A 27,739-nucleotide genomic window follows, 5' to 3' on the forward strand; every position below is an offset into this window, starting at 1 on the left:
CCTACTAAACAATTCACTTAAAAACACCCACAGTGCGTGTGCAACGGCCCCTGGTGCTGAGCACCTGCCGGGCAGAGGGAGGTGGGGGTACTGCCCCGTTCTCACCCCAAGGCAGATGGCAAACTCAAGCTGTCAGGGCCCTGGGTCCACACTCCAGTCCCAGCCCCCCCACCCCCCACCCCGAGACCGGGGCCACGCGCAGACCCGCAGCAGCACCCACGCTGTCCCGGAGACAGGGGAACAGGGTGCCAGGCCACACTAAACCTACAGAAAACTGTGGGAAGAAACCAAATCCATAGGATCCATGGGTTTCCACACTTGGGGACGGTTCCCAAGACATGTGTTAGCGACACCCCCTCCCCCAGCCGGCTCCGGCCCACCCAGGGGCCCCTCGCACCCACAGAGTCCGCACCCCACTCCCCGGCTCTGCCTCCTCATCCTCTCTGACCGGCTCCTCATCAGGCCTGACGTGTCAACAGTATCAACAAGCAACAGATGGAAAAATGTATTTCCCAAGAAAGAAGGGGGAGGAGGCTCCGAGTGGAGGGCTGACCGCACAGGTCTGTTGTGTTCGATCCCTTTTTCTCGCCGTCTGTTTTGGTGTTTCCTCTCTTTGGTTCAGCCCAACGTGGCCCGCAGGGCGCCGGCACCGTGCTCCCGCCCGGCCGCGGCCTGAGGAGAGGCGGCCGGCCCTGTGCCCACGGCGGGCCTCGTCCTCCACCCACGTCTACTTGTGCTCACGGCCTTCCGCCATGGCGGCCACCTCAATGGTGGCAGTGTGCTCCTCGGGGCCTGAGGCGGCCACGGCGCTCTCGACGGCCCCTGTGGGCACTGTCACGATGGTGCTGCCCCCGGGCGACACCTGGGCCACGTTCTGCAGGGTGGGGCCCAGGCCGGGCAGGGTGAGCAGCTGTAGGGGGCTCACCACCTTGACCACAGTGCTGCCGTCCTGCATGGCGGCCGTGCTCAGGACCGTGAGGCTGGACGCGTCCGGGTGGATCTCCACCGTGCTGGGGAAGGTGGCACCCGACGAGGCCAGCACCGTGTAGCCCCCGAGCAGCGGCGAGGCTGGCGAGCCGGCGGGAGCAGCCTGCGTGGGCCCCTTGCCCAGCGCAGGGGACGGCAAGGCGGACACTACTTTGCCGAGCGGCACGCCGGTCAGCTGGGAGACTGGCACGCCGGGGCTGAGGGCGATCTGGGCAGACTGGGTGAGCACCTGCGAGGCGATGGCGGCCGGCCCGGACGTGGCCCTCGCGAGCCGCGGCCGCTTCGCGGGGGGCGGCAGGGAGACGGGCGTGAGTGTCATAAGCACGTTGCTGAGGTGCTGAGATTTGTGCTTGAGTTCCTTGGCTCGACGTCGGTGCTCATCACACTGCTGTTCCAGGGCTGCGGGAGGACAGGGACAGAGCGTCACCGTGGGGATGGGGGGGGGGGGGGCCGGCAAGCCTAACGGGGGGATGGGAGCATCACTGCAGGGACACGGTACACAGAGCAGGGACAGGGAGGGAACAGAGTGTCAGACCACACACACCCTGACCAGGGGCCTGTGCGGACACCACAGTGATGCTCTGTCCCTGCCCCACCCCACCCCGCCTCCCACAGTGACATTCTCTGTGGGGCCTCCACTGACTGCCCCTCCGAGCTGCCGGACGAGGGGACAGACCTTCCCCATCCTAACCCTCCAAACTTCTTAATCTCTGCGCGAAAGGTCTTGTGACATGGTAGGATAAAAAGCAGGTCAACACCCACACATAAGCTCCCCAAGTGTAGACGCCGAGGGAGACCCGGAAAGACAGGCACAAATGTCAGAGGTGACTCTTAATCACCGCCCCCCTGCCTAGTTCTCCCCGTAAATAGCCGTGTGTTGAATTCCACACGCTCCGGCCCCGCGTCACAGCTTCCCTGCATGACAGCGCGAGGCTCTGCTGGTCTTTCCCGACTCCCCGGCTCTGCCTCAGGCTCTCGGGCTCTCCCACAGTCCCTATCTGGGGCTACGGATGGCCGCGCGGCCACGGGACGCACCTGCCAGGTCCCGGGCGTACTGCTCCCGGGAGCGGTCCATCTGGCACTTGTGGCTGGCCAGCACCTTCTTCACCAGGTCCAGCATGCCGAAGTTCTGCACGATGTTGTTGAGGAGGACGGCATCTTAAAGGGCAGGGCGAGCACACGCTGAGAACGGGGCCTGGCCCGACAGAGGAGTCCCAGGGACACACGGCGTCCCACACACGGCCCTCTTCCGCCACCAGATGCCCAACCACGGTGAAGCGGGGGCAGGCTGCATATCTGGCACCCTGAGGCCACCAAGCACTGCCCTCCCCCCACCCCCGCAGAGTGGAAGATGCCAGGCAGACACAAGCCCCTTACCTCGGAGCTGCAGGGGAGGGTCCTGGACCCGCTGCTGCAGGCCCTTCATGGTCTCCATCAGCTCCTGGTGGAACTCATGGATGACCTCATCCAGCAGACCAGCATCCTTGAGCCCTCGCCAGAAGGAAAATGTGTCATCTGTGGGGGGCGGAGGGCTCAGAAGAATGCACAGAGCAGCCCCTGCGGGCCTCTAACCACAAGCAGGGGCAGAGAGCTGTGGATCAGGGGCCGAGGCCCTGCAGGCAGTGCTCTGAGCTCCACACCGGCACCTCCTCCAGGAGGCCCTCCAGCCCGCCTGCACCCCTCCCAGGGCTGCCCTGCATGCGCCGCCGCCCCCACACTGCCACCCACCAGGAGCCCGCCTGCCGAGCAGGACCCGTACCTGCGATGGCCGTGGTCCAGTCACCGGGGTCCTCACAGGTCTCTATGGTGATGGTAGCGGGAGACCCGTTCACTGCAACCCAGACGGAGCCACAGTGAGCCTTGCCTGACAACGACAGGCCCTCCCAACCCGCCATCGAAACGCCAGCTCTGAATCTCCCCCTCGCACCGATTTTCACAGAATCCGCAAACACGTGTACCTGCCTGTTAAACTTCTTAATCGCGGATGTCTCCAAACGCACACGACCAAGAAAGAGCTAAGTAAGCCTCCCTGACCCCATCGCCAGCTTCCGCGACTGCCCACATTCTGCTCTTCTGGCGGCATTGACGCCCTTACCAGCACCCCCAAGGCCCTCGACACGGCCCTGCACCTCCCTGGGTCAGGAGACGTGGGACTTTGAGAGGGACCCGCGCCGCCCACACTGGCGCACCCTCTGGTTCGGTTCTGGGGCCCGCACAGCTACTCACACAGCTGGCGCTTGGCTGCGTGGGGCTGCCTGTGACAGAGGCCTGGCTTCACACAGACCTGTGGCCTAAGGCCGAGGCTGCGTCAGCTCCCCAGCCTCACGCAGGCCTCTTCGACGACCAACAAAGATGTCCCGCTAAGGAATATCACATGCTTAGAATAATTTGGGGCATAAATGGATCTTTTCCACAGTCTGGATGATACACAATCTTTGACTAATCACACCGCTGGCTCAGGCTGAACAAACCACCACGTGGGTGAGTCACCAAGAGCAACAGACGGGCCTGTCCCAACCATCACGCGATGACAGGGTTCAAAGAGCTAAATCTTAACTAAACCCGACGTTGCCTGCCCGGGACACTGTGGTTTTGCCTGGAGCGCTCAGAGCCTGGTCCTTTCCTGGAGACGAGATCACTCACCCTGGCTGACTTTCATGAGGCAGAGCAGACCGTCTGGACCCACAACCCCACCACCTCGTAGCAGCCCTATTCTCATGAGAGCTACTGGCCCACCAGCAGTGGGGAGAGGGCTGGGCTGGGACTCAGGCCATCCCCACGCTGCACTGTGCTATCCGAGAAGCCAGACCGGGCCCAGCCTGGGGCTGTGCCCAGAAAAAAGCTGAAGACCCGAGGCCCCACATCATTGCAAACTGGAGCCACTGGAGCCTCTGACCACCAGCACCGACGTGTTCCTGGAGCTGCCAGGAAGGACTCTGCAGTCTGGCCAGCCCATCGGGAGTCAACAACAGCCTCACCATTGCCCCGGGCCTCTCCCACCGTCCTCCCAACATCCCTCAATGGGCCACCGTCTTGTCTAGCGACGAGGACGGCCCCTGGCCACATGGCAGCACACACAGCCCGGCCCCGTAGAGAGACAAGGTAGGGACAAGGCAGGTGACCTCACTGGAAGGGCAACCCCAGGCAATTATCACCAGGCCACAGCACAGGGGACTAGGGACCTAATTCACTCTAACTTCAGCATTAAAAACAATTTCTTCCCAACAGCTAGAAGGCCTCCAGCGAATACTTAGTCCATCCACAGGGCACAGCTGCGGGCGTCAACGTGGAAGGTCACGAACACATCAGTCAAGACCCAAGTTGCAGGAAACACGCACGTGAGCAGAGTGCCAGAGGCTACGGGCTGTGCAGCCCCGGGGGGTGAGGCGGGAGGCTGGGCCGGCCACGTGGGAGCACCCCTGAACCGGTTGGGGCTGGTGACGGGCACTGGACACCTGTGCTACTGTACTTCACAGGCTTTTCCACAAGTGAGTTATCGTATTTTATAATGAAGATGACTGAACAAGAAAAAGTACCTGAATCTTGTCAACGAAAAGGGCAACTCAGCTAGCCTCTCTCAGGGAGGAAGGGGGCAGTGCTGACAGTGTGGGCCCGGAGGGACTAGCCGAGCTGGGGAGGGGAAGGCCAGGCTGCCCTGCCCAGGAGTGGGTGTGCAGAGGCCCACCTCCGTGGGACGGCCGGAGTGGGACTGGATCAAATCGCCGGCAAGAACAAAGCCTCTGAGGGGCACCTGGCTGGCCCAGTAGGTTGAGCGTCTGACTCTTGGTTTTGGCTGAGGTTACGATCTCGCAGTTCATGAGCTAGAGCCCCGCATCAGGCTGCATGGACAGCACAGAGCCTGCCTGGGGTTCGCTCTCCCTCTGTCTCTGCCCCTCCCCTGCTCGTTCTTTCTCCAAAGTCAAACATAAAAAAGAGAAAGAACAGAACAAAGCCTCTGTGCCAGTGCGTACCATCGGCTGTGGCGGGTGTGAGTGGAATGTACTCGGCGGAGGTGGGGCTGCTCAGTGACACACGGGCGCCCGAGAGGTCGATCTTGGTGCTGCGGCAGGTGTTGGAGCAGACCTTGTCGTGCTGATAGAAGTCCAGCTCCCCGGAGTCCATGATCTTCCTGTGGCAAAGGAGACCAGAGACTGAGGACGCGGCCAGGGCTCCAAGTGTGCGGCTGGACCCGAAGGGGACCTCACTGATGTCCCTTGACCCGGCTCAAGTGTCCTCAGGTCCTGGAGGCAAGGAAGCGAAAGCTCGGCCTGGGGGCAGGTCCCAGGAGGGGCAGGTAAACTGGCCAACTGAGGACACGCCCCCACCAGGTGGGCGGTAGGCGCCACTGAGGCTCCAGACAGGCCTCTCCGACACCCTCCAGCCAAAATTCTGTTAGCCAGCGTGGGGACTGCCTGCCGCAGAAGTGGAAGGTCCGTGGGGACCGCCACCCTGCTGCCTGGTGCCCAGGAAGAGAGAGGAGGGCCCCGCAGGCAGGCATCCCGGAGATGCCCACTCAAGCAGGGTGAGGCTGGGCCCTCCAGGGATGTTCCGCTGCCCACTGGCCCCGGGGCAGCACCCACGGCTACCAAAAGTGCTGACAGTGCACCCACAAGGTGACCGTGAGGCAGAAGAGATGCTCAGGAGCAGCCCGGCCCCGTGCACACACAACAGGGCAGGGCGGCGCGAGCACCTCTGGCTTCTCGCTGCGCACTCGAGGCAGCTCCCTCCCCAGCCTCGGTTTTCTCAGGAGAGCACAGCATGTCCCCCACCTGCCAGGGACAGCCGTCCCAGGGAGGCCCTTACTACGGCCTCTCTGAAGGGCCTGGGTTTAAGTTTGGAGATGTCTCGACTCACCCGCCTCAACCTGTGAGAGGGTGAGGTGTCTCCACGGGACCTCTGCACTGCTGGGCCTTTGACAGCGTGCCTGACTTCAAGGCTTGCAGATGACCCAGGGCGCACCTCCCCCCGGGGCCTCTTCCAAGGAAATAGCCCGTGGCCTTCTCACAGCTGGGCCACCGAGATGCTTTCTAGAAAGTCAGGGGCTCGCTCAATGGACAGGGTGTAGAGGAGAGTCATGAGCGCTGAAGGAAGGGACGCGGGGCCAAGTGCAAGGGTGCGAAGCGGCAGGCCCACTGGGCCTCTGGCCGCCCGGACGGTGGTTCCAGGGCAGACTGAACAGGGCGGCGGTCCAGGACTCAGCAGAGGCTACAGGCAGTCCCATGGCAGCAAACACAGCTGACACAGCTTCTCCCCGAGAGTAAACACGTGAAGGCGAGCAGCCCCTTCAGCAGCAGAGTGACCCAGTCCAGCTATCCCAGACACTGTCCCAGACAGCAGCGGCCCCCAGACAGGAGGGGCTGTGTGGCGAGCACAGGTGGGGGTGGGAACAGCCAGCAGAGGCGGCCTTGGCCCCATCAGGCGGGGTGAGTTTGTTACCGCCCAAGCAGGAAATAGGAAACACGAATACTGGGGATCTACATTCTTGGGGGACAAACTTACAGCCTAGACTCTGTCCTCAGGGTTCTGAGAAGGGGCACCACCATTCCTGTTTCATGGTGACAGGCAGGGGACAGAAGTCCATTGGGGACGGGTCACACACACCCAGGGTGGCCGGCAGAGCGGGCGCTGGCCTCGCAGCTGCCTGAGAACTGGCCCACACAAACGAGCAAAAGGCCCCTTGGGGGACTGAGGCACAAACTCCAATCCTCTCCTTTCTGGGACTCGATGTCACTGAAGGAGTGGAGAGCCAGCCCAAACCCTCCTCCAGATTCCTGATTAACCCTAAAGGGAAAAGGAGGTCTAGGAGCAAGGGAGACCTGACCAAGAGCACACCGCCATCGATAGGCAGGCACGGGTGCCAACCCAGCACAACCTCATCCAATGACAGGAAAGGTCAGGGAGCTACACGAAGACCGACACGTGGCCCCCGAACTCAGGTGTGGTCTAGACGGGATCCCTGGAGGCAGGCCGGCCATGCCAGCAAGGGACGATCGGCCAGATGGACATGAACCACGGGTCAGAGACACAGGCCCCTGATCAAGCGTGCCCAGAGACACAGGAGTACCTCCTCTGTCATGGCAGCACACAGGGAGGCGGTGCGGGGACAGCAAACTGACACAACAAACCCACAGGCCTGAAAGCCACGTGCAGGCAGGGATTGGGCCGGTGCTGTCCCTGGGCACCGCCGGGTCTCATCCTGTTTACAATGTGCCTCAGCTTAAAAAGCTCAAAACCCAGGGCACCCAGGTAGCTCAGTCGGTTAAGCATCTGACTCCTGATTTCAGCTCAGGTCATGATCTCAGGGTTTGTGAGTTCAAGCCCTGTGTCGGGCTCTGAGCTAACGGCACAGAGTCTGTTTCTCTCTTCCCCTCTCTCTCTCTCTCTCTCTCTCTCAAAATGAATAGACTTTAAAAAAAAAAAAAAAGCTCAAAAACCAGCAAAAGAACAACGGAAAGACAGCTGGCGGGTTTGCGCTCTGGCCCCATGCAGGCCCTCACCTGAGCATGATGCCGTTCATCCGGATGGCCCTCTTCCAGTCCTTCAGTGTGGACTTGCCAGCCAGGTGCACAAACTCCTTTGGGCTGATCACGTGCTCGTCATACTGTGGAGGGAAGCGCAGCAGAGCAGGGTCAGGACGACCTGGGGTGGCCCACCTCTCCGGCCCGACCCTTTGCCACAGCCCAGCCGCAACGGGCACAGGAGGACAGGGCTGTGGTGTGGCTCCCATAGCCGCTGGCTTGCTCTCCATCTGACACTTAGGTTTCAACCAGCCGCGATCTCGATCCGGCGGGGAAAGAACAATTCAGGGGCTGGGGCGGGGAGCTGGCCTCCAGCTGCCCCCGAGCCTGGGGAGGAAGCTGGGGGCCTGGGCCCTCAAAGGAGAGCTCAGAAAGGCAGTCCCTTCCGGATGGGACTCAGCAAACCCACTTGTGTGTGATTTATTCCAGTAATAATGTATACACACGTGACACGAAAATGATACAAGACGGGGTGCAGGGGGAGGTGTGAACTGTTGCCCTCATCCCACCCCGGCCCACCCTCCTCCTGGAGCACATGTCCCCTCACACTGGTGCACACACATCCACTTCAATGTCAGGGTTCTGGGGCCAGTGTCACCCAGGGTTGGAGCTCAGGTGGCCTGAAAAGCTAAAATATCTTATTCAATCTTGTTAAGCAAGCAATTCTTGGAACCAAAAAAATCAGAATAAAACTGCATTTACTCAGGAAACAAGCAGGCAGGAGAGAGGGGGGGTCACCGGGTGTCGGCAGAGGTGGAAACGGAGGTGCTGCTGGGCCTCCGCTGCTGTCTGGGCTCAGGCCTGGCCGGGAGCAGCCTGCGCATCCTGCTGGGAGCACAGAGCACTGAGCATCTCCGGCAGACTCAGGGCAGACTGGGGTCACGGCCAGTGCAAGCCGCCTGGGGCCCCCTGCCGATGGGAGGGAACTTCCGGAGCATCTGCACACTTCCTTCCACCGAGTCCAGGAAGCCACTCGGCCCCTCACCCAGCCGGTCGGGGAGATGGTCTGCGAGCCCAGGCAGCAGAGTCAGAATACCTCTCGGCCGCTGCCCAAGCCGGCAGGAAGCCCACGCTGGGCTGGGCCGAGCCTCTGCCCGACGCCTCCCACCCCCTGGACAAGACACCACCTCTGTCCCCCTACCAGGCGTGATGCCCTCTCCCTCCTCCCCCAGGCGTGACATCAGCTCTGCCCCTCCATCAGGCGTGATGCCCTCTCTCCCCTCCCCCCAGGCCTGACATCAGCTCTGCCCTCTCCCCAGGTGGGACACCACTGCCCCCTCCACCACCCCACACGATGCCATCTGGGGCCACGGTCTCTGGCCCACCCTGGCCTCACCCACCGGTCCACCTCTCCCGGGTCTCGCCTTTCCTCCACTCTCGCCTCCACACGCTGCCTTTGCTCCTCTCCTGCCACCGTCTGGGCTGACCGGCACTGGCAGGCTTCCCGAGTTTTGTCCGCCAGTTGGCAGATCGCACGCCACTCTTAGGGTGGGTGCTGCGCCCACCTGCGCTGTCAGAGTCAGGAGCCCGCTGGCCCCACTGCCAGGTAGCCATGTTTTCTCTGTTTTCGGTCTTCCTGCAACATGTCGTCAGAGCAGGAGACACGCTTGTGCTCGGATCACCCACACGTCTCTACTTCCTTCACTCGTCACACCCTCTCGCACCTAAGGACCCCTACGTGGAGTCGCTTTCCTTCTGCCTGAAGCACACTTCCCAGGACACCCTTCAGTGAAGCCTCGCTCGTGGCAAACGCAATCTCAGCGCAAACAGACGTTTCGTCCCCTCCAGTTTTTAAAGATGATTCCGCCGTGCGCAGCTCTTCTCCCTCACGCAGGACGCAGTGCCACCGCCCTCCGGCCACTCTGGGGACTTCCAGGAGCTCAGCCGCCAGCAGACTCTTGCTCCTGAGTAACCGTCTGCTCTAGGCTCTTCCGGGGTCTTCTCTGTGTCTCAGTCTGCAGTTCCATTACGATGCTATCTGTGCTAAACAGGTTTTGGTTTCTAACTTATTTTGCTATTATTTTGAACTTACAGAGTAAACGGAAAACTAGCATGAAGAATGTGCGTCTGCTCCTCCCAGGTTCCCCAACCCCCCCACCTGACCTTTCTGCCCCTGCTTCTTGTCCACTCCCCTCCACACTGTCGGCGGGGGGAACTGTCGGCTCAGGTCCTTGTTCTGAGTTCTGCATCTATTTCCTAAGAAAAAAGGTTCTGCTAGGGAAGCACCACTCCCCAGATCAGGAAATTGCCACTAATATTTAGTATCTAACTGGGTGGCTTGGTCGGTTAAGCGTCCGGCTCTCGTTGTGGCTCAGGTCATGATCTCACAGTTTGTGGGTTCAAGCCCCGAGCTGGACTCTGTGCTGACAGCTCGGAGACTGCTTGGGATGCTCTCTCTCTCCCTCTCTCCCTGCCCCTCCCCTATTCATGCGTACACACTCTCTCTCTTTAAAAATAAACATTAAGGGGCGCCTGGGTGGCTCAGTCGGTTAAGCATCCGACTTTGGCTCCGGTCATGATCTCGCGGTCCGTGAGTTCGAGCCCCGCGTCGGGCTCTGTGCTGACAGCTCAGAGCCTGGATCCTGTTTCAGATTCTGTGTCTCCCTCTCTCTCTGACCCTCCCCCATTCATGCTCTGTCTCTCTCTGTCTCAAAAATAAATAAACGTTAAATAAATAAATAAATAAACATTAAAAACCGTACACACACAAACACACACTTGTAATCCAACCAACAGGCAACACGCAGAGTTCACGAACTGCCCCAGTAACAGCCTTTGTAGCAATTTATCCCAAGGCACCACCCTGCCCAGACATCACACCACACCTGCTCCCTGAACAGCCTGCCTTCATCTTCCTGCCCTCGACATTTCTGAAGTACATACATGAATTTTTTGTGGACTGTCTGTCCCTCATGTCTATTCATGAGTAGATCCAAGTTATGGATTTCTGGTGGGAATACCAGAGAATTACTGCCCATTCGATCAGGAGCCCTGTGACGGAGGTCCCCTCACTTGGTGAATGAGCCACCTGCCAGGCTTCCCGTGCAGAGTTGCTATTTTTCCTCTACAGTGAGCACCCAATTGATGGGGGCTATCCTGAGACTGGCAAACACCCTAACCGGCTCTCAGCAGCCAGTCTGGGCAGACAGTCTTGGGGCTGAGGCTCCATCCATTTCCACGTCTGTTAGCAGGCATCCCAACACGAGGGCTTCACTTCTATTTATCTGACATAAACACCATAAAACATACTGCAATAAATACAGACTTACAGACTCTTATCTTGAGTTATAATTCAGACCATCATTAATTATCTCGCTGTTAAATTGTCCCAGATGGAGCCAGGCCTTTGAGTTGGCATCCACAGCTGTTTGAAATTTGGTTGTTTTTTTGTATTCATTTAGTGTGGGATCTGTTAAATCTCTTGGACTGTGGACTGCGATCTTTCTTCTATCGTGAAAGCTCTCAGACCCTTCTTCTCGCCTTCCAGAATTCAACCGATGTATCAACTTTTCTTGAGACTCTATTCCCTCTTTATTTATCTGGATTGTATTCTGGATAACTTCCTTACTCCTACCTTCCAGTTCACGAATTATCTCTTCAACTGTGTCTAATCTGCTGCAAAAGCTACCCACTAAAGTTTCTATTTTGTTTCATTCCTAGTTTGTTTTTCTAAGTACATTGATGCTTTTCTCATGTCCGAGCCTCTCTTCCATTTCTTGAGATAAATTAAACCTCATTTAATGTTCCATGTCTCAAAATTCCGACACCCGAAGTGTCTGTGGGTCCCGGCCTGTCCATGGTCTCTGGGCATGCTCGCTTGGGTGCTTGTCTCCCTGCAAACTCAGTTTCACTTGTTTCAGCGAGCTGTTCCTCCCCAGAGACTTCGCTGAAATTACTCAAAACCTCCAATAAAGACAAGTTTTTCCAAATTCCAAAAGGGAGTTTTCATTTGCTTCTGTATGATTCCTGGGGGAGCTGCCAGTCGCTTACAATTTTTAGACCGCATGGTCCTAATGTGAATGCTCCTCAAGAGGGTCCCTCTTTCCCTCAGTGCTAAGATGGGGGGCAGGAGGTCCCTGTCCCAGGGACAGAGGGGGGCCGGGGGCATGTTATTAGTGGTTTGCCCCAACACCGAGGGGAGAACCCCTGAAAAGTAACAGTATTCCAGGGGACAATCCCTGCCCCCCACCCACAGAGCTGAGGGGAGCACTGGGCCCTACAGGGTGGAGGCGGTTAGTGTGAGGCCAAGGCTCTGCAGGCTGAAGCTGGAGTGACGCTCTGCCTCCCTCCACAGCCCCACTTTTACTCAGTGCCTCGGCTGGAGTATTCCATCCATTTGTGCCAGCTTGAGGAAGCATCTGGAAGACGCTTTAGCACACACCTCATTCAACCTGCCAATAAGACAGCTCCCCCCTCGGCGACTGTGGCGCCCCCAGCGTGAGCACGGCCACTTCCCCAGCCTCTTCCCATGGCTGCGCTACAGAAACAAGGAGTCAGTACCTCCTGGTGGTTTCCCCTATGACCGCAGCAACAATCCTGTCTGTCCTTGAGGGCTTATGCCTGCTCCTCTGTTCTCCTGAGCATATGGGACCGCCGCCTTCTGCGCCACACACGGCACGGGTCACGCCCCCGCCCCTCCAACCCCAGCGGGGTCTTCCTTTGTTTGCTTCAAGGCTGCTGTGCCGCGAGGGCCTCCCTCCCCTGCAGCCTGGCACACGTGTCTGCGTCCTGGCTACGTCGGAGCCTCACCTGAACACACTTCACATTGATGCCCGGACACACAAACTTCCTCCAGATCAGGTTGGCCCTGCTGTCCCCGCAGGTAATGGGGTACACGATTTCAGCCTCCAGGCCCTCCTCCTCTTCAGCCACCTTCACTTCTCACAAGGTGCATCGACAGGGAAAGGGGAAAGACAAAATCAGTTACAACCTCTCCAAAGTACCTCCTGCAAAAGCACAACAGCCGCCACACAAACACCAGACATTAAGGTCCGGGGGGGACTGCGACAGGCCCAGGTGGGCAGCGACATCACTCATCAGTCCCTCCAGGGTTAGAGTTTCAGGCAAAGTCACAAAAAGCGATTTTATGATAGTAACGTGAAGATAATCATGTTCGAGTGTGGTTCAACTGAAGAGCCACTTAAGGAAATAAAATCAAGCTTTACTTGGAATCGTTCTAGAGAAACTGATTCCGTTCTGAAGACTTCTGAGGCCTTTGGCTATTTGCTGCCGGTCACAACGGCAGGGGCCTCCGCCCCCCACGGCTGGGAGGACTCTCAGGCAGGAGGGCCCCTCACGATCAGAGGACTGTCGTCGGGCAAACCCTCTCCTGACCCGTCTGCGGGCACAGAGGCGGGAAGGCAGGCTCCCTACCTAACACGGCCTCCTTGAGCTGCGAGGATGCTGTGAACGCGGCCGCGGCAGCTGCCGCTGCATTTTCCGTCTCCATACTGTCTTCTGCCAGGTCGCCCCTAGGAGGGAGGGACACGTCAGCTGGCCCCAAAGACAGCGTGCCTGGCGCACCGTCTGCCGGCACGCCGCCCCTTCCCTGAGGCGCCGCAGGGTCTCAGCAGTGGCTGTACCGGTCAGGGACCCTGCGGTGACGGTCACTGTGCTGCTGCCCCAAGCGGGCATTTCCCCGAGTGTCCCCGGGGCCACCGGCAGGGCACATCTGTGGAGGCAATAACACCTAAGTGGGAATTTTAAATCTCCTCTTCTTTCTTTAATAAAGCTGTTTATTTCTATTCTAATGACTTCACGCGGTTACAGAAACTGTCAAGAAACGCGGGAGAAAGAAAGAAAAAAGGATGGCCCACAGCTGCCCTCACGTTCCACCACACAACTTGCGTGCAGATCAAAATGCACGAGTAAGTGCAAACCACAGGAGCGTTAAACGCAGAAGAAAAGGAATTAAACGGTTTGAAAGCGGTGAAGGATTTTCTCAAATACAAAACCCCAGGAATAAAAGGGAAGGTAAGTTTCCCTTTAAAAAATGCAGATAAAAACTTTTTGTGGGGAGGAGGGGGGAAACACCACGAACAATTTTTTTTTTTTACAGAGAGAACCAGGGGAAAGGACGCAAGGACAGACAGCTTGTTTCCTGCTGTTATCTAAGGAACCCTCAGATTGCCACGACGGCATCCGAGGAAAACAGGCCACGAGCTGGAGCAGAGACCCCGACCCGAGGGGTATGCGTGCAGCATACTCAAGCCAGGCCCACCTGCACAGCAGGGCCTGGGAAGCCAGCCGGGGGCCTGCACGGGGCTCCCCTCCAGGGCGGTGCACACCCTTCTCCACGGGGAGAGGTGGACTCGCACACACGGCCCCGTCGGGAACGGCTCCCGGACGCCCGCGCCCTCCCCTGGCCCGGAACCCACGTGGCCGCTCTCACCCCACCACGGTCTCAGTCAACACTCCTGACTCAAATGCCCCCAGCCCTCCTTCCTCACACAGGGTCGGACGGCCACCCCTGCGCTCTCCTCTCCCCGCCTCTCTGCACATGCACCTGTTCCCGGCCAGGCCCCCCGAGAGCAGCATGCCAACGCTGGGGCCCCCACTCCCCTTTCAGCCCACGGCGCCCAGTCAAAGCCACTCTGCGTCTCCGAGACCTCACTCCACCTCCCACCGGGTCAGGACGAGAGCTGACAAGAGTAGACTCAGAGTCCGTGGTCTGGGGCCTACGAGGAGCGGCTCGTACGTGAAGCATCACACGGACGGGACACCGGCGCTCCTACCAGGACACACCAATTCAGGGCAAGTGTCTTTCCAAGCCAGAGTCTGGAAGCAGGAAGGACAACATCCAAACAGGGAGCAGGCCCCTCCACACAGGAGAACCGGGACCGTCCCCCAGAGAGAGCGAGGAAGGAGAGGGAGGCAGGGAAGCGCCAGCCCCGGAGAGCTCGGCGTGCCACACGCAGAGCGGTGGCCCACCGCAGGCCACGTGCACATACAGCAGGCCACCCACAGGGGCCACCCTGGGGAAACCCAGCCGTCCGGCCCCCACCACGACCAACTGTGCTCTGCTCTGTGCCCGCCCACCGCACACACCCCGTGGGCAGGAATCTTTAGTTGGCAAAGTCATTGGCGTTTGTCGTTCAAATTTCATTTGAAAAACGTCCACCTCACTTAGAGCAAATGTTCGTGGGAATGGCTGGCTATCTACAAAATGCTACTCGCTTCTTTCCAGCATGGCCCACGTGCCCGTTGCCAGGGCAGAGCGGCGGGTGGGTGGCAGGCCCAGCGGCCTTCCCTAAGCGAGGGGCACTCCCAAGCTCTCCCCCAAACACCCGGCCCACAAAGCAGTTAACTGGCCCTTCACCCCACCCTTTTCTAAACACACAGCAAGGGTAAATCTCGGCTTCCATGCAGTAGGGTAGAGGGTAAAATTTGCCACAGGAAAAGAAGAGAAATATCTTTAGGTCCCTTGAGATAAACCTGCCTCCGCTGGGGTGTGGGGTTTCCTCCCCCAGGGAGAAGCCACATGCGGCCCCTCCTTTCCTCCGTAAATGACCAACCATTTGGTCATCTGGGCCCCTGGATGGGGGGGGTGGGGGGGGTGGGGGGGACACGAAGCCAGGCTTGACCTGGACCAGAGCACCTCGGCGAGAATGGCTGGGGGTGAGGGCTCCTTACAGCATCCAGGGCGCCTGCCCCGGGGGAGGCAGCTCAGCCTTCCCCAAGTGAGTGTCCACTCCTGACACAGGCCGTCCTGAATCCAAGGGAGGGGGCTCGGGCGCCGCCTCCTGCTGGGGAGGGCAGGTCACTGCAGGGCACGTGGACGAGAAGCGGTGGTGTCGCTGTCTGGAAACCTGCCCTCACCGCCTGGGACACAGGCGTGCAGCCTGCCCGCAGCTGGGACACAGACCACATAAACACTGACCAGAGTAAACGCGAGAACATAGGCAGGAAATCCAACAGGAAGGCCCTGCGCTTCCAGACACAGTTATACCCTCTGTCGGTGAAGCCCTGAGTATCTGGACATGGAACCCAGCAAGCCACCAAGAGCCGGCCCTCCCTCCATCCCATCTGCAGGACGGTGGGTGACAAAGGCCGAGTCTGGTTTCAGCCCCAACGCTACGCGAGTGAGGCCGGAAGAGTCTCCAGGCCCGGTCCGTAAGGTGGCCGTGCAAAGCAATGGAAACACAAGCATCCTCTGTGCCAGCGACGGGAGTCGGCGCTCAGGTCAGGTCCTGGGTCCAGAACCTTCCTCTCAAAAGTTCTGTCGGGCAGGGAAAAGGCCACAGCTCACCCCTGCCGCAGCGTGGCACCGACGTCAGTCTGAACGGGTCACACACCGCAGAGCGGACACCGACAGCAGGCCTTCCCCAGCCCGGGTCCCTCTGGCAGGAAGCACGAGGGGGCCACCAGTCCCCCCCCGACCCCTGGGTGACCTGCTCCTGTATGTCAGCCCTTCCAGAGGGGGCAGGGGTGACAGAAGGCACACAGGCAGGAGCCATTCTGCCCCACGAGGCAGCTCCCTCAAGTCAGACGTGAACTTTCTTGCCAATGGCTACTCTCTTTGCACATCTACCATGAGAGAGGAGGAGGAAAAGACAGTTTCGTGTGGTATGTCAAGAAACTCACTGGCTCTTCAACCTCATTTTGCAAAAACAGTTCCCAGTTGTTCCCACTGTCCACCTTCTCGAAAGCCACATGACCACGCGTCTCCAGAAACGAGAACCACGTGACCGTGCTGACGCAGGAGGAAAAGGCAAAGGTAAAGCGCTGTCTCTGCCTCCTGGCTGATGTGAGGGCTCCGTTTCTCCTCCAACTCTCTACTCACACTGACACGCGAGTCCGGTTTGGAAGAAGTCAGTCCGGGAAACTCCAGACGCCCCCGCCCTCACGTGATGCCCAAGGCACCCACCAGGGCCCGAGCGGCCCTCAAAGGACAGAGGCCCTGTCTCACCCGTGAGGAGCCAGGTTGGTCGTCACCAGCACAGTCTTCACCTCCTCCACGCCGCTGCCATCCACCGCGGTGTCCGGCGTCGTCACCACCACCACCTCCTCCATGTGGACGCTCACATCCGGGGTTGCCATGGCTCAGCAGGAGACGACGCCGGGACCGACACGGTCCTTCGCCAGGGTCCCAAGCCCTAGAGGAAACCACAAGGCAGGGCACGGGGTCTCAGGTGGTCTCTGTGTCTGCACAGCGGAGCTCACAGCACCTCCAAGAGCCCCCCTTCGGTCCGGGCCCACTAGTTTTGGACAGAAATGACAACAAGAGGGCTCCTCCAGGGCAGACGGAATAGCACAGCTACAATCCCTGAGCAGAATGCAGGGAGCTGGCACGCGTTGGCCCAAAAACCCCATGGTCACACAGCAGGGGCCAGGGCAGGAGACCAGGACCCAAGTGGACTCCTGTGGACGGGAGTCCCCCCGGCCCCAGTCCAGAGGCAGCCTGCATTCCAGAACTGCGCACAGTAAGTATCTGGAGACAAGTCCAATTTCCAGTCTGCAGAAATGGAAGGGAAACCCACACAAGACAGAAAAGGGAGAAGAGCCTTGCTCTTATTATTACTTTTGCTGCTACAGGCTCTGCCTTCAGGCCAGCCCCAGTCCCTGCTAAAACTGTGATGCGAGTAGCCCAGCAGCTCCTAAAGCGCTGAGGGCCTAGAGGCACACTGGTCCAAGGGCTGGGGGACCCCACTTCTCTCCTGCCCCCATGCTGACGCTTGCCCAAGGCAGACCCTGTGCTGAGGTTTCACAGCACTGAGGACACACGAAAGCCACAGGTCTCTGGTCGGAGGAAGGGGACCCTGGGGTCAGAGTGTCGGGGAGGCTGTGCAGAGTAGGGAGGTGTGGAAAGGGTGCCTGTCTGCGAGGGGGCCTGACCCGAAGTGGCACACCCAGGGTTTCGAGAACTGACTTACACGTCAGCTCCAAAGAGCACAGCACAGGCTCTGAAGACAGAGCTGATGTGAGGGCGCTGCCCACAGAAGGAGCTCACAACCTGCAGCCTGAGCCTGACCAGGTCGCTTTCCTGCTGCTACAGAAATGTAACATTCTCTCTGAGTTAAACAAGACCCAGAGCCTCACAACACAAGACTCAGAGCGTCCAGGATACAATCCAAAATTTTCTGACATAAAAAGAAGCAGGAGGGGCGCCTGGCTGGCTCAGTCAGTTAAGCATCAGACTTCAGCTCAGGTCATGGTCTCACAGTTCGTGACTTCTAGCCCCACGTCGGGCTCTGTGCTGACGGCTCGGAGCCTGGAGCCTGCTTCAGATTCTGTGTCTCCCTCTCTCTCTGCCCCCTGCTCGCTTGTGTTCTGTCTCTCTCTGTCTCTCAAAAATAAATAAATGTAAAAAAAAAAAAAGAAAGAAAGAAAAGAAAGAAACAGGAAAGTCTGGCCAATTCTCAAGAGAAAAAAATAATCCAAAAAAGCCCAGTCTGAAATGAATCGTCAGAGCCTTTAAAGCAGCTGGTGCACCAGGCTTCAGGAATGAAGCCAGATATTCTGGAAACAAACAGAAAGATAGGAAGTCTCAGCACAGGAACAGGAGTTACAGCCAAATGGAGATCTGAGAATTAGAAACATAATAACAACAGAAATACAAAACTCACTGGATGGACCCACTATGAGAATAGAGACAGGGGAAGACGGAGGCAGAACAATGAAATGAACAGAGCTCAACAGAAACTACCCAAGCTGGCCCACAGGAACAAGGTGGAAAAACAGAAGGAGCAGAGCCCAGGGAACGTGGAAGAGTAGAAGACAGCTGGGCATCTGCAGCACGGAAGCCCCAGAAGGAAAGAAGAGAACAGCGTGAAGCTGGAAAAATGGTGTGAAGAAATAATACCCGACCGCTTCCCCAGTTGAGTGAAAGGTTAAACATGCGCGTTCAAGTAGCCCGGCAAATGTCCGACAGGATGAGGTCGAAGAAATCCGTGCCCAGATGGCAGTCAAACTGCTGAAAACCAAAGACAAAGTAAGAACGTTTGAAAAGCAGCCGGGCAAAAAAGGACGCACGACCTGTCGAGAGCAACCCAAGGGGCCACAGGGCGCTCCCGGAAAGCCATGGGCCAGCGGGCAGGGGCGCGTACACCGTGCTGGCAGAGAGCTGTCCGCCAGGGTTCTACCAGAGTGAAAGGATCCTCCAGAAATAAAGGCAAAACAGAGACGTTTTCAGCTGAAGGAAACGTAAGAGAATTGGTCACGAGGAGACCTGCTCCAAAGGAGCCGTTCTTCAGACAGAAGGGAAATTCTACAGAGAAATCCCGTAACTTCAAGAATGAGAAAAGACCAACGGAAACGGTGACTATCTGGGGAAATACACACTACGCTACGTTCTTTACACGACAGCTCGAAAGCAAACACTCCGCGCCGTCTGGCGGGACTTGCGACGCGCATGACAAGTAACACGCAGCACGCACGAGGGGATGGTGGGGTAGGGGGCTTCTCCGTCCCACCTGAAGCAGGGAAATGCTGCTCGAAGCACGCTGTGAAAAACCGAGTCCTTCAAAAGGTGAACGGAGAAACAGATGGTTTGGTTTATGTTCCGAACGACAGAATATTACTCGGAGGTAAAAGCAAACGAGCTATGAAGACACACAAAGACACGCAGGACCTTCCTGCACACTGCTAAGCCAAAGAAGCCAGTCTGAGAGGGCCACACTGGGGAGACAGTGAAAAGATCAGCGGCTGCCAGAGGTGTGCGGGAGAGAGGGCTAAAGGTGACGCACGGGGGACTTGAGGGCAGTGAAAACACGCTGTATCGCTGTATCGGTGGCTACATGACGTTATACATTTGCCAAAACCTCACAGCACGTACGACACCGAGGTGAACCTAACGTAAACCCTAGACCACGGCGGTCCTGATTCCGATGTGTCCGTGTAAGTTCACCCTTCGTCAAACACGCACGGCTCCGAGGGAGACGATGTGCTGTGCCATGGGGTCCTGGGGCAGGGTCTCCAGGGACGGGACCTGAAGGCTGTCTTCACAACGCCTTTTAGCCAGGAAAGCTGCCACAATGAATTCATTGACACCAACAGACTTCCTCCCCATCTCTAAAATATAACTTCTGTGTTCTAGATTTCAGCTTTGAAACCAAATCTTTTACACAAACATGAATAAAAGTCTACTTTAAAACTGTACTCAAGGGGGGCTCCTGGGTGGCTCAGTCGGTTAAGCGTCCGACTTCGGCTCAGGTCACGATCTCACGGTCTGTGGGTTCGAGCCCCGCGTCGGGCTCTGTGCGGACAGCTCAGAGCCTGGAGCCTGTTTCACATTCTGTGTCTCCCTCTCTCTCTGACCCTCCCCCGTTCATGCTCTGTCTCTCTCTGTCTCAAAAAAAATAAATAAACGTTTAAAAAAAAATTTTTTTTTAAATAAATAAATAAAATTGTACTCAAGGGGCACCTGGGTGGCTCAGTCGGTGGAGCGCGTACGACTCTAACTCAAGGTTTTGAGTTCGAGCTCCGCGGTGGGTGCAGAGATTACTTAAAAAAATAAAATCTTTGGGGCGCCTGGGTGGCGCAGTCGCTTGAGCGTCCGACTTCAGCCAGGTCACGATCTCGCGGTCCGTGAGTTCGAGCCCCGCGTCAGGCTCTGGGCCGATGGCTCGGAGCCTGGAGCCTGTTTCCGATTCTGTGTCTCCCTCTCTCTCTGCCCCTCCCCCGTTCATGCTCTGTCTCTCTCTGTCCCAAAAATAAATAAAAAACGTTGAAAAAAAAAATTAAAAAAAAATAAAATAAAATAAAATCTTTGATTAATTAATCAATTAATTAAAACTGAACTTAAAATATCGATCTTTGGTGCTAATTTCTCAGGGTTTAGCTATCTTACCAAGCAAGGACCTCTACTTTCATTGGGAGAGCTCCACGGGGTCACAAAAGTCACACTTCAACCGAAACTGCAGAAAGGCAGGAATCCGATCTACACGTCGGTGTCCTCCCCCAAACCCCATGTCCTCCCCCAAATTCCGAAACTTTGCAGAGGACTAAGCAGCATAAACGCACAAAACTGAGCTCTTGCCTCTCCAGTGGCAACTGTATCAAGTTTCCAAAACAACACGCCCGGAAGTCACTCCACAGAATGTGGCTCAAGTCCTTGACGCGGGGAGGTAGACACCGAGCAGGCACTAGGGTGTCATCGAGCCCCCAGCACAGGAACCGCACCTCCCCAGCGGGTGAGCGTGACCTTCGGAGCCCCTAGCACCGGGTGGACTTGGGACGGAAGCCCGGGTCTACTCCCAGGGCCTGGGTTCCTGAAGTGTCAATCAGACCCCAATTAATTGTGAGGTAAGATACGAGGAAACGTTTTTTTAAATAGCATTCTTGAGCATAAATATATAAAAACGACACAAAACTGTTAGTGTCTCATCAGGACATCAGATTCAGACCTGGCTTCCCGAGTCTTCTGCAAGATCACAAATGTTTTCCTTTGACAAAAACACCACTAAGAACACAGTTGAGGTCACACGTGGTGGCCTTCGGGTGCCATTAGCTGGATTCTCCCAGGGTTTCCAAACTTAATGAGTTGCCGACTTTGTCAAAGTTCACGGGGTTCACATAAAAAAAATCCAGATTTTCAGCTGCCTTGTTCCATGGAGGCGGTCCCTCTGGTCCTTCCTGCCTTTCTGGGAGCATCTGGGCCTCACCTGCCCTCCTCAGGGAGTCACAGACCACAGCTCCCCAGCGTCAACCACAGCGTCCCCGTCCTACCCGGCCAGGCTGTGCCAGACACGCCAGCGTGCGGCCCCCTGCACACGTATTTGTCTTCCGGCTCTGAGAAGGCATCTCGGCGGCCCCCTTTCTCAGTTCAGGCATGAAGTGGGTTGTGATTTTAAATCCTAGACTTGAATGTAGTTTTGTAGTGTTCTAAATTCATAGAAACTCTGCCGTGCTTGTACGCATATATACAAATTCCTCCCCCCTCCAGGATGTCTTCCCCCAACTTTTTTTAAATGTTTGTTTTTTTGAGGCGGGGGGGGGGGGGGGTGTGCAGACAGAGAAGAGTCAGAGAATCCCTAGCAGGCTCTGAGCTGTCAGTGTGGAGCCCAACGCAGGGCTCAAACTCACAAACCGTGAGATCATGGCCTGAGCCGAAATCAAGAGTTGGACGCTTAACCAACTGAGCCACCCAGACGCCCTGCCTCCTCTTACCAAAAATGTTAAGATACTTCCTATGAAGAAACAATTCCGGGACAAGCAGGCTGCCTAGTTCATCTTGTTATGTTCCAGTTGTATTTAATCCATGGATTTCACCGTTAAGACCAACAGACGCTGTAGTAGGACGTCAGGCACTGTTGGTGGGAACGTACATCGGTGCAGCTACTGAGGAAAACAGTACAGGGGTTCCTAAAAACCACCACCTGACCGGACAATCCACGTCTGGGTACAGATCCAAAGGAAATGAAATCAGTGCCTCCCAGGGAAATCTGCATTCCCATGTTCCCAGCAGCACGATTCACAGCGGCCGCGTCGTGGAAACAACCAAAGGGCCGCGGAGAGACGAGTGGGTAAAGAAAACGTGGTGTACGTAGGCGGAATGTAATCTAGTGACGACACGCATGACCCTGGAGGCCAACACGCTGGGTGAGGGAAGCCAGGCACAGGACAAACACCGCATGACCCCGCTTCCCTGAGAATCTACAGAAAACTCAGGGGAGCAGGGGCCGGGCGGAGGGAACGCACGCCAGCAGCAGTTCAGGCTGCGCACCAGCAAGTGCAGACATTACAGCACAGCGCGGTGCCCGCCGTCAACACGGACCACGTACTGGAAAATTCGCCAAGGAGGTACATCTTGCGTTAAACGTTCTCATCACGAAATAAGAGGGTGGGAGGGAACTCCGTGAGGCGGAGGACAGGATGGGGTAATGGTTTCCCCGGCGTATACTTATCTCCCAATTCATCAAGCTCTATTAATTATGCTTATCAATTAAGCTCTATTAATTTTCTGTACGTCAAAGCAAGACTGATGTAACCGACACTTGTATTTGAGGCTTTAGCGGACAGAACCTGGACTCCGTGTAAAAGTCAACCAAGTGAATTGCAAAGTTAATCAACTTTGTTAACAGGTCGTTACTGGCTCTGGTCCCCCACCTACACAGTATGGGCCCGCACGGGCACGGCCCACGGGGCGGGGCGGGGACCGAGTCCACACGGCTCCCAACCGACGCTGGCCGCGGAGGGGGCCCGCGTGGCCGCGGCGCCCACCGGGCGGGGAGGGGGCCCGCGTGGCCGCGGCTCCCACCGGGCCGGGGGAAAGGGGGGCGTCCAGACAGCTCCCACAGGACGGGGACCGGAGGTGGGGGGGGGCGTTTGTCAGCGCCCAGCCCGAGGGCCATGCCCATCGCCCCCCAGCAGCCCGCCCGTCGCCTTCCGGCAAGATGGAGGCGGACGCCGCCGCCGACGCCGCCTGACGCGGGCCCGTGACGCCCGTGACGCCCGTGACGCCCGCCGCGCGCCGCCGCCCCTCCCCCGCTCCCCTCCCCCCGCCGTAACGTCCTGACGCTCCGCAGGGACCCCTGACTGGACGGCGGCGCGCGGCGGAGCGAGAGGCCTCGCCGCGGGGGGGCCGCGGGCGCTTACCTGGGCCGCGGCCGGGCCTGCGCGGGCGCCGGCGGACGGGCGGCGGCGGCGGCGTCAGGAGGGCGGCGGCGGTGGCGGCCGCGGGCTCCGCTCCTTGTTGGGGATTCGGCGGCGGCGGCGGCGGCGGCGGCGGCGGCCCGGGCGCGCGCTTCCTAGTTGACGCAGGCGGCGGGGCCGCGCACGCAGGGCAGGGGCGGGCCCGGAGACTTATTTGGCGCTCGGCGGGAAGGCGTGCAGCACCGAGAAATAAGGCCCGGCGGGGCCGGCCGCGCGTGCGCCGGGTGGCGGGCGGAGGGTGGCAGAGGCGGGACGCGGGGCGGCTGCGGCGGCACCTTCGCCGGGTCCCGCCCACCGGCGCACCTGCGGGGGTCCGCCCACACAGCTGTGGTCCCGGGTCTCCCGGGCGGGAAGATTCCGTAGGAAGACCTTTTGGAGAGTGGGGGCGGGGGGGGGGGGGGGAAGGTGTACGAACGGTGGCAGGAACTGGTGCAGGTCCGCTTGTCATCTCAAGCGTGTGAGAGGCTCCCTGTCCGGAGGCGGGCTCCAGAAGAGCAGCTTGCGTCTGTGTCCTCCCGCGTGTCTAGTCGGAATCCTGTAATTACCAGGCTTTCTTTCTCATAGTAACCCTTAAAGGGGGCTTCCAACATTCTTTCTGAGTCCGCGCTGCGCCATACAGTGTTCTTCTGTTGACTGCCACCCCCCCAGCCGCACTGTCCTGTCTCCACTGGACACGCCCTCATTTACATTTAAGTTAATTAAAATTCGGGGCCTCAGCTTTCACTGAGCCAAGAGACACACGCAGATGTAGGGTTAGGGAGCTCTGAGAATTGCTCGCGTTCACTCTAATTACTTTTAATTACAGGTAAGGCCCATGCGTTTTCCAGAGCGTAAGAAGATAGTAAGCATTACTCAGTTTTTATGGGGTACCCCTGATTTGGGAGCCGGGTACAACCACCCTTGCTGTTTGACTGAGAGGCGCAGGGGGAGGCCTCAGAGCGGTGGATATCTAGCTCCATCTGCTGCGTCCAGAGCTGGGCAGTTGGGAGGCTTTCTGCCCTTGGCCGGAGGACGCCAGAGGAGTCTCTGCAGCGGTGCGGTGTCCCGCGTGTTCCTTGGTCCGCCTGCGCTCCCTACCTGCCCCGGGCAGTCGGGGTGCAGCACCCAGAGCGTGTCTTTGGCCGCCCACTCAGGGAACAGGGTGGACAGCATGAACTCTTCTGATGTGGGTGTGACTGATTTCTCTCATTGCTAGCAGCGGCCAGAGGACCCCACCCCCTCATCCCTGCGTGCTCCCCCTGAGGGCACAGGGAAGGCAGGAAACAAACGCCTTGTTCGGAACCAAGCATGAACCCGTGATCAGTCTTCAGTAGGAAGATCACTGAAGACCATTTCCCAAATTGGAGGTTTTCAAACAGACTTCATTTCAGTGATGTTATAATTGGGAGAGTGGCAGTTTCACTCTGTCTTCAATAATTTAGAGTGTACTTAAACCAGTGACGGAAAAAAAAAATTTTTTTTTAAGATGATGCTACTGAGGGGCACCTGGGTGGCTCAACCGGTTGAGCGTCTGACTTCGGTTGAGGTCATGATCTCATGTGTGGTGAATTCAACCTCCGCGTCGGGCTCTGTGCTGACAGCTCAGAGCCTGGAGCCTGCTTCAGATTCTGTCTCCCTCTCTTTCTGCCCCTCCCCCGCCCCTGCATGCGAGAGCGAACTCTCTCTCTCTCAAAAATAAATAAACATTAAAAAAAATTTCTTTTAGGGGCGCCTGGGTGGCGCAGTCGGTTAAGCGTCCGACTTCAGCCAGGTCACGATCTCGCGGTCCGTGAGTTCGAGCCCCGCGTCAGGCTCTGGGCTGATGGCTCGGAGCCTGGAGCCTGTTTCCGATTCTGTGTCTCCCTCTCTCTCTGCCCCTCCCCCATTCATGCTCTGTCTCTCTCTGTCCCAAAAATAAATAAAAAAAAAAAAAAAAAAAAAAAATTTCTTTTAAAGATTAAACTATTCAGTTTGTGCGAGTGCTGTTGTTTTATTATCTGGTAAATATGAGAATACACGCGCAATCTGTGTGTCTGTCATTTATCTGAGCTTCTTTGTCCTCACGTTCTTGAAATAAATGCCAATAAAGTCAAAGGGAGAATGCTCAGAAGGGCGCTGGAGACGGACGGATACCATGCTCCTGTGGTCCAGGAGAGAGCGTGCACGTGACAGTGTGCCTGTACCAGCTGCCTGGTGCTGTGGCCATCAGCCCGAGTCCGGGGGCACCCAGCATCCCTGGTCTCTGGTCTCTGCATTCGGGCTGCTGCGTGACCTTCATCGTTCCTGCCATAGGCCCTCAGGCTCAGCAGTGGGACCTGTGCTCACCTTTTTGTCTCCCAAAGAATGAACTTGCAGCTCTGGGCTCTGCTTGGCCGACAGGAGAGCAGAATAGAACAGCGTAGACAGGGGGTTGGGGTGGTGATTTCTCCCCAGGAACACCCATGTGAGATTCCCAGCCCACCGCAGGCTCCCAAGGGGAGGGGAGATTTTGCTCTCGATTTATTACAGAGGAAGGCAAGTCACACTGTCTTGCAAGCCACTGACTTCAGACCTTCTGACGATGCCTGGACCCCATGGAGGCCATGACACTATGGGTGTCATCCAGGCCCAAGAATGCTATGGGGTCACCATGCCCCACCCCCTACTCAGGCTCTGCTTCCTTCGGCTCCTGACCAGACAGGAAAGCAAGACAAAGACAGGCTCCAGTGCTGCCGGCAATCAGCTGATCTTTCCCTCCAGCACTGCAAGAGCGCCTGGGGGGAGGTGGCTCATGGGCCGGGAGCTTCAGAACCACACATGGGGACGAGGCCACGCAAACTCAAGAGCAGTGGGCTGACAGAAGAGTATGGAAAGTTCACATTGCCTCCAACTACAAGAAACTGCCCCATATCACGCTTTGGTTTACTATTAAAGAACAGTCTATTAATAACACATTTTCCTTCAACCACGGATCTGAGGCCAGATTTTTTTCATATGCTTCATTCTCACTAATTTTTTTTCCCCTGAGAAAGTGTCACTTATTTGTTTGTTGTGGCTGTTTACACTTTTTATTGGTGCACGAATGTACATGGGGGACGGTGGAGAGAGAGAGGGAGAGAAAATCCCAAGCAGGCTCCATGGTGTCAGCACAGAGCCCAACTCGGGGCTTGATCTCATGATTATGAGATTATGACCTGAGCTGAAATCAAGAGTCGGACACTTAACCAACTGAGCCACCCAGGAGCCCTTGTTTTTTTTTTTTTTTTAAGCAAACATTGTTAGATATTTGTGCTACAATATCACTGTATGTTTTCACCAGGTCACGAAAATCAAATGTAATTTTTCAGGATCCAGTCAATATCCTAGAGCCCTTGTCTTTTCTGTTGTTTTTTCACTTTGATTTTATTTTACATCTTTTATGCTTTATTTCACTTTTGTTTTACATTATTTTGTCATTTTCCATTATATCTTAGGGAACTTCTAAAATTAAGGGGTTTATTTTGCAATTAAAATTTTTTTTAATGTTTATTCGTTTTTGAGAGAGAGAGAGACAGAGCGTGAGTGTGGGAGGGTCAGAGAGAGAGGAAGACACAGAATCCGAAGCAGGCTCCAGGCTCCGAGCTGTCAGCACCGAGCCCTATGCAGGCTCAAACCCACGAGCTGTGAGATCATGACCTGAGCCAAAGTCGGATGCTTAACCAACTGAGCCCTCCACGCACCCCAATAGGGTCTTTCTTTCCTTAAGTGAGATTATTACTTTCACTAATTTTTTTTTACTTGGGTAGAGTTGCAGCACAATACTGTTTCTCAAAATGTTATGTTAATATGTAATGGGTGGATCATTTCAGATGAATTGCTCTTTTTTTAATTTCTGAGTTTTAATTTCTAACATGGTAACTGTGAATCTGCACAATCTACATTAACAGAAAGTTTATGAAACCAAAAAGTTGGAAAGAATTTCCCAAAAGCCCGGTACGGCGGTGCAGCCACAGGACACAGAAGCACAGCTCCCAGAGGCTATAAGTGTGTCACCTTCAACACTGCTGACGATGCACGTCCTGTCTGCAGGAAAGCAGTTTTGGTGGCTTGAGGGTTTTTTCTCTGTACTTTTGCAGTGAACATGCGACACGTATAACCAGAAAAAACATTGACGTGATACAATAATGCCTACCTTGTTTTCCTCATAGTGGACATTATGAAGATCAGAAACGTTTTAAAATGCCCTGAAAAATCATAACTTACCCTATGTGCATAGTCTTACTACCACGGAAGTTCTCCCAGGGCAGGGGCTAGGCTTTCAAGTCAACACCATTCTCTAGAGTGAGGCACACACACACACAGTAAGCACTTACTGAACTCATGCTGAATATACAAATAAATGCATGAATGTCTTTTTTTTTAGTGTTTTTATTTATTTTTGAGACAGAGAGAGAGCATGAGCAGGGGAGGGGCAGAGAAAGAGGGAGACACAGAATCCGAAGCAGGCTCCAGGCTCCGAACTGTCAGCACAGAGCCTGACACGGGGGCTCGAACTCACGAACCGCGAGATCGTGACCTGAGCCAAAGTCAGATGCTCAACTGACTGAGCCCCCCAGGTGCCCCTAAATGCATGAATGTCTTAAAGTTAATTATACTGGGGCACCTGGCGGGCTCAGTCGGTGGAGCACGTGACTCTTAATCTCAGG

At 56.8% G+C, this 27,739-nt stretch overlaps 1 protein-coding gene and 2 long non-coding RNA genes across 5 annotated transcripts; 2 read left to right on the plus strand and 1 right to left on the minus strand.

Annotated features, from left to right (window-relative positions):
* Positions 1 to 490: 490 nt before the first annotated feature.
* On the minus strand, positions 491 to 23,159 carry GMEB2 (glucocorticoid modulatory element binding protein 2). 3 transcript variants are annotated; one of them, XM_058686237.1, is made up of 10 exons: positions 23,040 to 23,159; positions 16,414 to 16,600; positions 12,879 to 12,976; positions 12,255 to 12,385; positions 7,485 to 7,588; positions 4,959 to 5,116; positions 2,747 to 2,818; positions 2,365 to 2,502; positions 2,023 to 2,145; positions 491 to 1,386 (listed from the first exon to the last, which is right to left on the minus strand). In XM_058686237.1, exons 2-10 carry the CDS (start codon positions 16,542 to 16,544, stop codon positions 728 to 730), a joined length of 1,614 nt encoding a protein of 537 aa, XP_058542220.1. In that variant the 5' UTR covers positions 16,545 to 16,600; positions 23,040 to 23,159; the 3' UTR covers positions 491 to 727. The 3 variants fall into 3 exon arrangements, with proteins under 3 accessions (XP_058542220.1, XP_058542221.1, XP_058542222.1); XM_058686238.1 differs by having other exon boundaries at positions 12,255 to 12,382; positions 23,040 to 23,158; XM_058686239.1 differs by lacking the exons at positions 12,255 to 12,385; positions 12,879 to 12,976; positions 23,040 to 23,159 and adding an exon at positions 20,293 to 20,897.
* LOC131486091 (uncharacterized) lies at positions 21,462 to 27,445 on the plus strand. Its single transcript, XR_009249182.1, has 2 exons — positions 21,462 to 22,244; positions 26,981 to 27,445. It is a non-coding gene; the product is annotated as an uncharacterized LOC131486091 (long non-coding RNA).
* LOC131486092 (uncharacterized) lies at positions 23,572 to 24,762 on the plus strand. Its single transcript, XR_009249183.1, has 2 exons — positions 23,572 to 23,937; positions 24,292 to 24,762. It is a non-coding gene; the product is annotated as an uncharacterized LOC131486092 (long non-coding RNA).
* Positions 27,446 to 27,739: the final 294 nt, after the last annotated feature.

The sequence above is a fragment of the Neofelis nebulosa genome, chromosome 9 (assembly GCF_028018385.1).
Source record: "Neofelis nebulosa isolate mNeoNeb1 chromosome 9, mNeoNeb1.pri, whole genome shotgun sequence".
NCBI lineage: Eukaryota > Metazoa > Chordata > Mammalia > Carnivora > Felidae > Neofelis > Neofelis nebulosa.

Excerpts from the sequence above, each read along its gene's own strand:
- GMEB2 (XM_058686237.1), bottom strand. The coding sequence starts at position 16,544 with ATGGCAACCCCGGATGTGAGCGTCCACATGGAGGAGGTGGTGGTGGTG. Across the intron at positions 12,386-12,878 it reads GCTCAAGGAGGCCGTGTTAG|AAGTGAAGGTGGCTGAAGAG; the intron begins GTAGGGAGCCTG and ends GCACCTTGTGAG. Across the intron at positions 5,117-7,484 it reads ATGAACGGCATCATGCTCAG|GAAGATCATGGACTCCGGGG; the intron begins GTGAGGGCCTGC and ends CCTTTGCCACAG.